The sequence below is a fragment of the Copadichromis virginalis genome, linkage group LG9, assembly GCF_057382275.1.
Source record: "Copadichromis virginalis isolate Kocher_CV1m ecotype Utaka linkage group LG9, C_Virginalis_male_GT1.1, whole genome shotgun sequence".
Classification (NCBI taxonomy): Eukaryota; Metazoa; Chordata; class Actinopteri; order Cichliformes; family Cichlidae; genus Copadichromis; species Copadichromis virginalis.
In genome coordinates this window covers 5,121,654-5,133,279 of record NC_140626.1, presented here as the reverse complement: position 1 = coordinate 5,133,279, position 11,626 = coordinate 5,121,654, and the positions used below count along the sequence as shown (strand labels likewise).

Below are 11,626 nucleotides of genomic sequence, written 5' to 3'. Positions count from 1 at the left end.
TTGAAGAACTTTAGATTTAAGCACAGTGGTACCATTATTAATACCGCGACTCTATAAGGGCTTTGACAAAGAAGCAGAGCATCAACAACATCAACATTTCATTCCACTATAACAGCTATTTAAGTTTTTAAGTAAACTTTCAGTCTATAGATGACAACCCCCCCCCCCCCCCCCTTTTATTCATTTTTGTAAGCAGAATATATCAGCACAATGACCTTTATCATTTCTGAATGATATATCATAATAGATCAAAACCTTTAATCCCTTCTTATATACTTGGATCAGCCACTTTTTTTATGATTATGAAGTAATTCAGTCAAGACTGTCAGTCTGCCCCAGGGCAGCTGTAGCTACAACTGTAGCTTGCCTCCACCAGTGTGTGAATGTGTGTGTGAATGGGTGGATGACTGGGTGTGTAAAGCGCTTTGGGGTCCCTAGGCGGGACTAGTAAAAGCGCTATACAAATACAGGCCATTTACCATTTAATTCAAAAATGATGCCAATCGCAAACATTTGTTTCTTTTTCTGTTTAGCTTTTTTCACATTTTTCAGTCTCTTGATGGTATATAAAGCAAGATTCTACGGTGCTATCAAACAAAAAGCTATTAATAATTCCAACATTTATTCCAAGTTGGAAACTGGGCCAGTGTTTAGCACTGTCAGCGCTCTCTAGCTCACTCACTAAAAAGCTCAGTATTTTAGCAACCAAACAGATGGGATTCCTCAGTGTTTGAATTTCATCTGTGAAAATGGTTTATTTAAATATTATTCTGATATTGTCATTATAATACAAACTGTTGCAATGTTGCAGTACAGAAGCCTCACACAATAGCAAAGAAAAGAGAATTATAATTCATCAGAAGTTTTGACAGCTCAACAAACAGACAGGACCGCATTGAAATGAAATACATTAGAAGAAACAAATACATCTAGAGTGGGTGAAGAGTTGGCATATAAAACAGAACAAAAATGGCTGTGTGATGTTTCTGAAATAACATCCCTGGGTGTAGGAACTGCTGCTGTTACCATCACAGTGAACTGTTCTCCTCTTTGGTAATAGAGACCTTGCTGCTTGTAAGCAATTCAGCCTCTCCCAACACTCATACCAAGTATTAGTTATTATTTTTTTAACCACACCAATCAATCATTGCTCCCATCTCTCTTTCTTTGTTATTCAGTATGTTGCAAGGACCCACAATGAAGTGAGTCCCCTAGATTAAGATGAAGGCTTTATAAAGGAGATGTTTCTAATATATATAGATAGATAGATACTTTTTTTTTTTGTCAAATACATTTTACCCATTTTCATTTTGAAGAGATGAAAACCCACTTTGGACTTGTTTACACTTGAATATGAGTACATGACACCATTGTTACAAGTACAGAACATCACTGGCCTCTGCCTTTTTAAATGGATTTAAAAAATGTTCTCATGCTGATTATTTCATTTACAAGTTGTACAATTCTGCATCTTTTTACATGAGGTTGGACACACCGTCCACTCTCTGGCACACATTCAAATCTCGTTCTCAATACACTGGAAAAGATTGTTTTCTCCTTGTAAACTAAATCATGTTACATAGCTTTTCAAAACAATCCGTCGAGTGGCATATATGTGACAGCGATGTTAGATTAACTGTCTAAATGTGCATTGAAGCTATTTGAAACTTGAGGCATTAGACAGGGTCGCCCTCCATCGCCCGCACATCTTGTACCCAGCCTTGATGCTTCTGATCAGAAGATGTCTCTGCTCTTATCCCAAAGCACGACACATTCTGTCAGCCTTTGAAGCTCCGAGCTGGATCAACAAGTTTTCACACAACTGTTATTGGAAATGCATCTATACAAGGGAGAATATGATTTAGCTTTGACTGCAAAGCAGAATGAAAGCTCAAAGTGAAGTGAACATTTACCTTTTTTGGGACATACACAGTAATCATTTCAAAATGCTGTATGCGTGTGATCAAAACGCCCTGAGATCAGGTCCATAATAATTGAAAACCCTGCCTGATTTAAACATCTCTGATCTCTCATTCAACATCATCTTCTCAGTAATGTCCAGACAGCTTCCAGCATAGCTGCTATTTTTAGATCACTCCCTGGAAGTTTATTCTTTTACCACATGACGTGTACATCCTGTGATTTCACCGTGGACCTCAAACTTGCACGGTGACCAAACAGCAACTTGACTCGGCCGTCGCTGGTGATGGGATCTGGGTTTCCAGCTGTGATCCAATAGTTTGAAGGCAGCAGATCAGATGAGGTGGGAAATAAGAAGCATGCTCATCATTTTTTTTTTTTTGACATTCATGAGGTTGTGCACCATGACATGCTGTGTGTCTGGTCCTGCATTGGTGCGAGGTGCCTCAGGGAAATGCTATTGCTTTCCAGTTTTTCACCCACATCAACACAATCTTTGCTTTTTACGTGCATTATCTGCCTCCCTGTAACTTTTTCCTGAAACTGAAAATCCGATTTTAATAAAACTGAAGGACATCAGCACATATTGCAGAGGCAAGCCAGGGATAAATGTACAGGGTGATCTAAAAATACCACCTGTGCACAAGAAGATGATCTTGAACAAGAGGTTGGCCAATTTTAAATGATATGGCCAAGAGTTGATTTTTTTAGGGGGTGTGGGGTGGATTCCCAGAATTTTTTGATCACTCCTTATATACTATGCATGAAAGCCAGCTTACACCATATAATAAATTATGACTTCTATTATCATGCTTTATCTTTGACCACCTTAAAAGTTGGGCTAAGCAAGAAGAAAGATGGGAAATAAAGAACTGATCTCGTTGCAGGGTGATTGGTGCTCTCTGGCACTGAATTTTATGGTCGATAACATTCATTTACAGTATCCTTCTTGAGACATCTGTCAGCTATTCGCTTAATCATAAATATTTCACTTTAAATTGGAACATTGGTGCACAATGTCCTTTCAGCTCAAAAGTTAACAAGGAAAGAATCCGTTTTTCTTTTGGAGGTTATCCTCAGTCATGCTAATGATCTAAGCTATGTGTACTATGAAACCCCACCACGCCTTTGCCTCTGTTTGTGTCAGATTGTCAAAGCGGTATATTTTTAATAAATGCTATGCATGAATAAAAAGCTCTGTGATATATCATCTGAAGATAAAGCTAAAAATATATTAATGTGAGATTAAGAGAGAAAAAATAAACGTATTTCACATAATGAGTATACTCTCTGTGTCACTGGATCTCATGTCACCACCCTGCCACTCAGACTTGTACCTGTATGTGTGTCACTGTATGCATTAGGAATCATAACCAATAAATGCTAGCTATCCTCATCATCCAAAGTGGGCAAATCCTCATTCATCCTCTGTAATTATAGCAGGGAGGTGCACAGCATCTGAAGCATGTCATTTAGCAAAGGTCCAGGTCAGTTAACATCAATCATCCAATGGTCACATATTACAATTTTGAATGACTCGTAACTTGTGACATCCTTTTTTATTCCTACCAAGGATGCGATACAAATTAAAATGACATAGGGACATTTTTTTCACATCAAAGTTAGCACATTAAAATAAAGCTAAATTCAAAATATCGTAACACTGAACTCCAAATGTTTGACTCATGTAGGTCAACTAATGTGTTATCCTCTCTTCTAAGCCTTCAGACCGATAAGCATGCATATCCCCGGATGGATCACTAACAAGATGTTAAATTATGCACAATGGAAAGCTGGGTGGCTGATACAGCTGAAAGAAAAATTGGAAAATTTAACCTTTCGTTAACCTGTTGGTTAATGGTAACAGTCTAAATTAACACATACTTGAATATAAATTATCTCTTCGAGAGGGCTAAGAGTGCCTATTCACATTGAAGTTCCATGGTCAATATGGTGAGTGGTAGCTATGTATACAGCACATACAGTAATTCTAGGTGCTTCAAATAAAACAGATATAGATACAGATCTAGAATTATATATATTACACAAATATAGACTCTCCTTTTTTTGTTCGCTTTTGAGCAATGAACGCATGAACTGGAACAGCGAAACCATAAGAAAGTCATTCTTCCATGAGATTTATCCAACAAGATACAGAGTCCAGTTGTCACATAGGAGCGTTGCACCTCAGGTGGTGTCAGGATGACGTCTGTACAAAAGGTAATCCGACAGCTTTAAATGTGACTGGTGTTTACATTGGCTAATAACAATGTGCTGGGTGCAAGAGCAGTAGTGGCTAGGACACGAGGGGGGGGGGCAACTGTGCTGTCCGCAATATGGTGGAGAGATGTGTGTGGGGTAAGGGGGGGGGGAGAGAGGGGCAGGGAGTAAAACAGGCATTTTTTTTCTCATTCGCTTTGAGAGCAAACAGAAAAAGAGAGAGTGAGTGAGAGAGAGAGAGAGACCTGGGTGCAAACCATGTCAGTTCCTCAAATTATAACAAGGCATTCCTCACCAAACCACACGCCACGAGGAGGACAGCCAGTCCATAGCTGGATGATATTCTTGTACCTGTAAAGATAAGAAACAGAAGCACAAAAACACTGTTACTATTCTATTTTCTTCCCCGTGACTAAAACTCTCTACAGGAACACAAATCCTTTCCTATGAGCTTGTTTAAGGCCTACAGCACATATGAAAAAATGACTTTTCATGTTTGGAAATACAAGAACTGGAGCATTAAAAAAAGCCTCTTAGTGAGAAAGAGTTTGTCCATAAACATGTAATAACAAATCAAATTAAATAATCACCATGTTCTTTCTCTTAAAGTTGAATCTGACATCAATGAAGCTCACGTATACTGTCAAGTATGGTGGTTCTTTCCTTGAGCTAAATACTTTTTGTTTTTACCATATCACACCATTCACTCTGTGAAGGTTTTCAGTCATCCAGGTCATCGTAGTCTAAGGAGCTTGGAAAGAAAAGCATCTGGACTTCTTTAAGTTTACTTGAAGACGTTTCATCTGAGAAGCTTCTTCAGTTCTAAGAGCAGCGAGTGGTGGAGAGTCCAAGAATTTAAGCCCTAGGGGAGTGTCCCCACAAGAGGGTCATGGACCCCTTATTGATTGTCTACCTAATCACAGGAGCCAAGGTGTGAAAATGGGTGTGGGTCACAATCAGCCAAGGTTTTGGGTGAATCCATTGTGAAGCCTGGCCCCACCCTACCATGTGACTTCCTGAGGTCAAATGGCCCAGGATGTGAGTGGGCATTAAGGCATCTTGGAAGGATCTCAGAACTGGATTATAGATGATAGACAGTTGGTGTTGTAAGCCACCGCCTCTGTTCAAAGATGGTCGTTCAGAGTGGACATAGATGGCTTCTTTCACTCCTCTTTCAAACCATCTGTCTTCTCTCCACCAGTTGCTCTTAGAACTGAAGATGCTTTTCAGATGAAACATCTTCAAGAAATTTAAAGAAGTCCAGTCACCTTTCTTTCCAAGCTCCTTAGACATATCACAGATCTATTTTTTTTTTTTTTTAAATTTGAGGTATTTCTCAATACAAGAAGAAAAAAATGCTGTAGTTTTACTTTAAGGCTCCTAATTATAATATTTGGTGCCTGACTTGGATAAGATAATGCTAAACCTTAGCTTAAGGTGAGGATTAAAGTTTTTTCAAATCTCTACAGTAAATGGTAAATGGCCTGTATTTATATAGCGCTTTTCTAGTCCCTAAGGACCCCAAAGTGCTTTACATATCCAGTCATCCACCCATTCACACACACATTCACACACTGGTGATGGCAGCTACATTGTAGCCACAGCCACCCTGGGGCGCACTGACACTGGCGCCACCGGGCCCTCTGACCACCACCAGTAGGCAACGGGTGAAGTGTCTTGCCCAAGGACACAACGACCGAGACTGTCCAAGCCAGGGCTCGAACCGGCAACCTTCCGATTACAAGGCGAACTCCCAACTCTTGAGCCACGATTGCCCTGTATCAACAATGCAGTAATGCAGTAATTACAGTATCAACTTGGTAACTAAGAAAAATAGTTGTAAAGTGAAGTCGTAAAATTAGTTACTGTTGCAAATCTGCACATACATGTTTAGTAAATGCGGGCTGATGTCCTGTCATTAGTGTGTGCCATTAAGCTGAGGCGCACTTGGGTATATATAGTGTGTGACTATAGCTGCCGACATATAAGTCTAACACCGTTAGGCATTTGAAAAAGAAAAACAACACGATCTCTGCAGCAACAGCAGGTGCTTGTGGGTTGAAGGTGGTAAATGAAAGTGCTACTTCAAGACACTTTTTAGAAGAAAGATTCTGATTATTGCAAATACTCTCAGAAGCAATTTAACTTCTGATCTTTTTTTTCTATTTCAATGAAATCCTCGTGTTAGCTTTACTCAAGAACTATGACACTGTGTCATCCTGCTAGCTCTTTCTGTTTATTATTTTGTGCGAGTGTGTTCAAAATGAATGATATATATATACACAACTGGTTTATTTTGCTCGACATGTGGTTTCTTGTTGTTTTACACCCACATCTGTATTTCAGGTTCTGTCCAACATATGGTCTAGATGGAGTAGAGTCTAAATGTAGCCCATACAGCTCCTGCTACGTACAGTATATAGACAGTTGAGTAGGTTTTAGGAGCGATTGTGGCTCAAGAGTTGGGCGTTCGTCTTGTAATCGTAAGGTTGCCGGTTCGAGCCCCGGCTCCGACAGTCTCGGTCGTTGTGTCCTTGGGCGAGACATTTCACCTGTTGCCTACTGGTGGTGGTCAGAGGGCCCGGTGGCGCCAATGTCCGGCAGCCTCGCCTCTGTCAGTGCGCCCCAGGGCGACTGTGGCTACATGTAGCTTGCCATCACGTGTGTGTGAATGGGTGAATGGGTGGATGATTGTGTATAGTGTAAAGCGCTTTGGGGTCCTTAGGACCAAGTAAAGCGCTATACAAATACAGACCATTTACCGTTTTAAAAGCTTTTATGTTTTTATTTAGTCAAGCTAAAAAGACATTTAAAAAAAAAATCTGCCAGAAAATTCAACATTAATGAATCAATGGTACGGAAGCAAGAAGAATGAGTTGGGGAAAGTTTGACATATCTGATCGCTTAATGTGCCTTATATTCAGGCACCTTATAATACGGTAGCTTCTATCTTCTTTTAGCATGTCCAGATGTCCAACTTTTTGTGTGATGGTAGCATCTTTCCCTTTTGGGTGCTACCGCAGGTGCCTTTGACCGTGTAAAACATTTGTCGACATTGTTGTGTTTGTTGGGGAGAAAACTTGCAGACATAAAGTACAGCACTTCAGAGTCACACTGCTAGCGATCGAAGATTTATGTAAATGTGACAAGCTGAACGCATTCTGTTCTGTACGGGAGACACAGCACGGAGGAGAGTGACTGACAATGGTCTACAGCCGATCAGGAGGCAGAACACAATGCCCTGTAAAAAAACAAACAAACAAACACAAAAAAGCAAAATTGCACAAAAAAAATTTGTGAAACAGTGAGGCCGCGAAAGGTGAACCACGTTACAGCGAGGGACCACTGTACTTGAAATATGAGATTGACAAAAATGAAGCAAAATTGTAGAGATTCAGCTTGTAATGGTTGAAGGAAAAGAAAGTGTCTGCTGCACAGGCTGAGGGTTTCAAATACTCCACACACCTAATCCCAGAAAACCTGTTTCTAAACATGTGAATTTTAGAAAGAAATTCAAACGACCAAAAATAGACTTGAAATTGTCTACAAAGAAACACAAAGTGCTGTGATTAAACCAGGAGAGGCAGACAACTACAAAGAAAGTGAAAATGACCAGAAAGAGACCAAAACCAAACACTAAAAGGCAGAAAAAAGAAAAAAAATGCAAATTAGCCCAAAAAGCGATTGGAAAGAGTCAGAAAAAAGGTGTCACTGAGTCTAAACATGACCAAAAAGAGAAGAAAGTAGACCAGAGACAGAAATGTGTTAAAAGAAATGCAAATGAAACACATAAACAGAGAGACAAAGAGAAGAGAGAGACATATAAACTGACTGCAAAGAGATGCAAACCAAGTCGTCTTATGTGCCTTTACCTATATAAACAGGGGGAATGTTAATCTATGTGTGATTGATGTTATAAATACATTCATTTAATTCTAGCACCTTTACTGAAATCCTGGAAAACTGTAAATAAAGGCTTTTGGACTGCTCTGAAAACATTTTGCATGGGCAGTTAGCATTGCCTAAGACCTGACAAGCTGCTATCACCACTGCGGGCAACTCTGACTGTTTACTGAGCATCTGACATGACTAACAACTGCAAACTAGAACACAACCTCCTCAGCCTACAGTGTGATCCGCTTGCGTCTTGGAAACATTGAGCCAGAACTGATAAGAGCAAAGTAACAAATGACAGCTGTACAATCGGCCCAGCAGATGTCTGTGGACGTAATACTAGGACACTTTTAGTGTTGAATTCTTAGATAGGGAAAGAAATACCATGAAATAAAGCAGGATTTCAGTAATATTCATTAAAAAAAATCACATTATTCAGTAAACTATATTAACATTTACTAGATTCCTGTGTCATACTGGAATCATTCTTAGAACTGGTACAGTTCTAAGAAGAAACTGTACCAGGGGAGCCCACTGTTCCTCGCAGCTCTGGATTGTCAAGGCTGCTGAGGGTTAGGGGACGTAAGGAAGGGATGGTGGTGCAGAGATGGAGGGCTTTGACCCTTTATTCCTCCCCACCACATCTCATTTGGCTCGAGGTGATCTAGAGAACAGGAGTGCCACAGAGGAGCAGCAATCACTCTAGGCCAAAACATCCTTCACACAGAGAATAATTAATCAGCTTCCAGCTAGAAGCCGCAGAAAAGCACAGATGCAGTGATACAGGACAAAAAAATCTGCATATCTACTGAACTATTTTACAATAATCTACTCTGTATATAAAAGTACGCAGCTTTAACTGTGATTTCACTGTTGCAAACTGTTAATTACCTCAGGATGGAGGATGTGCCTTTGACTTCATTTTCTATTTTTCATCATTCTTTGTCAATAAAAGTAAAACCATGAAAGATTGTTTTTCTCAGGGCTTTGAGTTGCCATGCTGCACCACTGTGTTCATCCTACATCTACTGTTTTGCCAAAGTTTTCAAACTGCTCTAGTTTTTTCTGTTCTTGACTCTGTATGATGTCACTAAGAAACCGCCATCATTACATGGACCTCTCATGGACACTCAGCTCTGACTGCGATCACAAAAGCTCCGTCTGAAAGCTGGCTTAAAGGCAAGGGAAGGTAGATTGTTTCAAATACAGGATGAGAGGCTGTGCCAAGATCCTGTGTAAGAAAGAAAATATTTTAAACTATGAATGATGCAGTAGTGATGCTCTAGTAGAATCCAATAATTAGTAAACTATTCTGAGCGTGTCATGTCTGAAAAGGGCTGCAGACAGCACCTGTGTTCTGCTGTGGAAGAAAGACATCCTCATTAAAAATCTCGCTGTAGCTCTAACACTTCCCTCTTAAGTACCACAAAACACTGACTATCTAGCACAGGCATGGGCAAACTACGGCCCGGGGGCCACATGCGGCCCGTTAAACGTTTTGATCCGGCCCGCCAAACTTGAAAAAAATTTAATAAATTAACCTTGTTAATGTTTTATTTCCCCTGCAATTCTGATGTTTCCTCACTAGATGGCGCACTCTAGATATATTGGCTTTCTTGAGGTGAAGCGCAGGCCTATTACTCCACGTTTGCACTTTACCCTGTGACCCACCGACCCTCTATGAAGATGAGCATACCCAAGAAAAGGAAAGTGGACAGAGAATGTTGAGTGTTCAAAAAGGAGTGGACAACTAAATATTTTTTCACTGAACACCGATCATCTGCTGTTTGCCTGATATGCCAAGAAACTGTGGCGGTTTTTAAACAGTATAATATTAGCCATCACTTTGCCACAAAGCACGCTAATTATGCTAGCAAGCTCTCAACAAAAGAACGGGAAGCTGCTGCTGAGAAGTTGGCAGCTAATTTGAAGGCTCAGCAAAGTCAAACTGCCATTCAAGAGTCAAGTACCAAGGCCAGTTTTATGCTTTCATTCAAAATAGCAAAGGCCAGCAAACCACTGTCTGAGGGCGAGTTTTTAAAAGAATGTATGGTAGAGACAGCAGATATAGTGGGGCAAAAAAGTATTTAGTCAGCCACCGATTGTGCAAGTTCCCCCACTTAAAATGATGACAGAGGTCAGTAATTTGCACCAGAGGTACACTTCAACTGTGAGAGACAGAATGTGAAAAAAAAATCCATGAATTCACATGGTAGGATTTGTAAAGAATTTATTCGTAAATCAGGGTGGAAAATAAGTATTTGGTCACCTCAAACAAGGAAAATCTCTGGCTCTCACAGACCTGTAACGTCTTCTGTAAGAAGCTTTTCTGTCCCCCACTCGTTACCTGTATGAATGGCACCTGTTTGAACTCATCATCTGTATAAAAGACACCTGTCCACAGCCTCAAACAGTCAGACTCCAAACTCCGCCATGGCCAAGACCAAAGAGCTTTCGAAGGACACCAGGAAAAGTATTGTAGACCTGCACCAGACTGGGAAGAGTGAATCTACAATAGGCAAGCAGCTTGGTGTGAAAAAATCAACTGTGGGAGCAATCATCAGAAAATGGAAGACATACAAGACCACTGATAATCTCCCTCGATCTGGGGCTCCACGCAAGATCTCATCCCGTGGGGTCAAAATGATCATGAGAACGGTGAGCAAAGATCCCAGAACCACACGGGGGGACCTGGTAAATGACCTGCAGAGAGCTGGGACCAAAGTAACAAAGGTCACCATCAGTAACACACTACAACGGCAGGGAATCAAATCCCGCAGTGCCAGACGTGTTCCGCTGCTGAAGCCAGTGCATGTCCAGGCCCGTCTGAAGTTTGCCAGAGAGCACATGGATGATACAGCAGAGGATTGGGAGAATGTCATGTGGTCAGATGAAACCAAGGTAGAACTTTTTGGTATAAACTCAACTCGTCGTGTTTGGAGGAAGAGGAATACTGAGTTGCATCCCAAGAACACCATACCTACTGTGAAGCATGGGGGTGGAAACATCATGCTATGGGGCTGTTTTCCTGCCAAGGGGACAGGACGACTAATCCGTGTTAAGGACAGAATGAATGGGGCCATGTATCGTGAGATTTTGAGCCAAAACCTCCTTCCATCAGTGAGAACTTTGAAGATGAAACGAGGCTGGGTCTTCCAACATGACAATGATCCAAAACACACCGCCCGGGCAACAAAGGAGTGGCTCCGTAAGAAGCATTTGAAAGTCCTGGAGTGGCCTAGCCAGTTTCCAGACCTCAACCCCACAGAAAATCTGTGGCGGGAGTTGAAAGTCCGTGTTGCTCGGCGACAGCCCCAAAACATCACTGCTCTCGAGAAGATCTGCATGGAGGAATGGGCCAAAATACCAGCTACTGTGTGTGCAAACCTGGTAAAGACCTATAGTAATCGATTGACCTCTGTTATTGCCAACGAAGGTTATGTTACAAAGTATTGAGTTGTATTTTTGTTATTGACTAAATACTTATTTTCCACCCTGATTTACGAATAAATTCTTTACAAATCCTACCATGTGGATTCATGGATTTTTTTTTTCACATTCTGTCTCTCACAGTTGAAGTGTACCTCTGGTG

The 11,626-nt window shown here is 40.8% G+C and overlaps 1 protein-coding gene across 1 annotated transcript in view; it reads right to left on the bottom strand.

Annotated features, from left to right (window-relative positions):
• Nucleotides 1-729: 729 nt before the first annotated feature.
• The window catches only part of vstm2a (V-set and transmembrane domain containing 2A), a 110,298-nt gene continuing 99,401 nt past the window's right edge, over nt 730-11,626 (bottom strand). Inside the window, exon 5 of the mRNA XM_085467473.1 lies at nt 730-4,491. Within this exon, the coding sequence (XP_085323599.1) occupies nt 4,415-4,491 (77 nt within the window). The 3' untranslated portion in view covers nt 730-4,414. The remainder of the gene's footprint in view (nt 4,492-11,626) is intronic.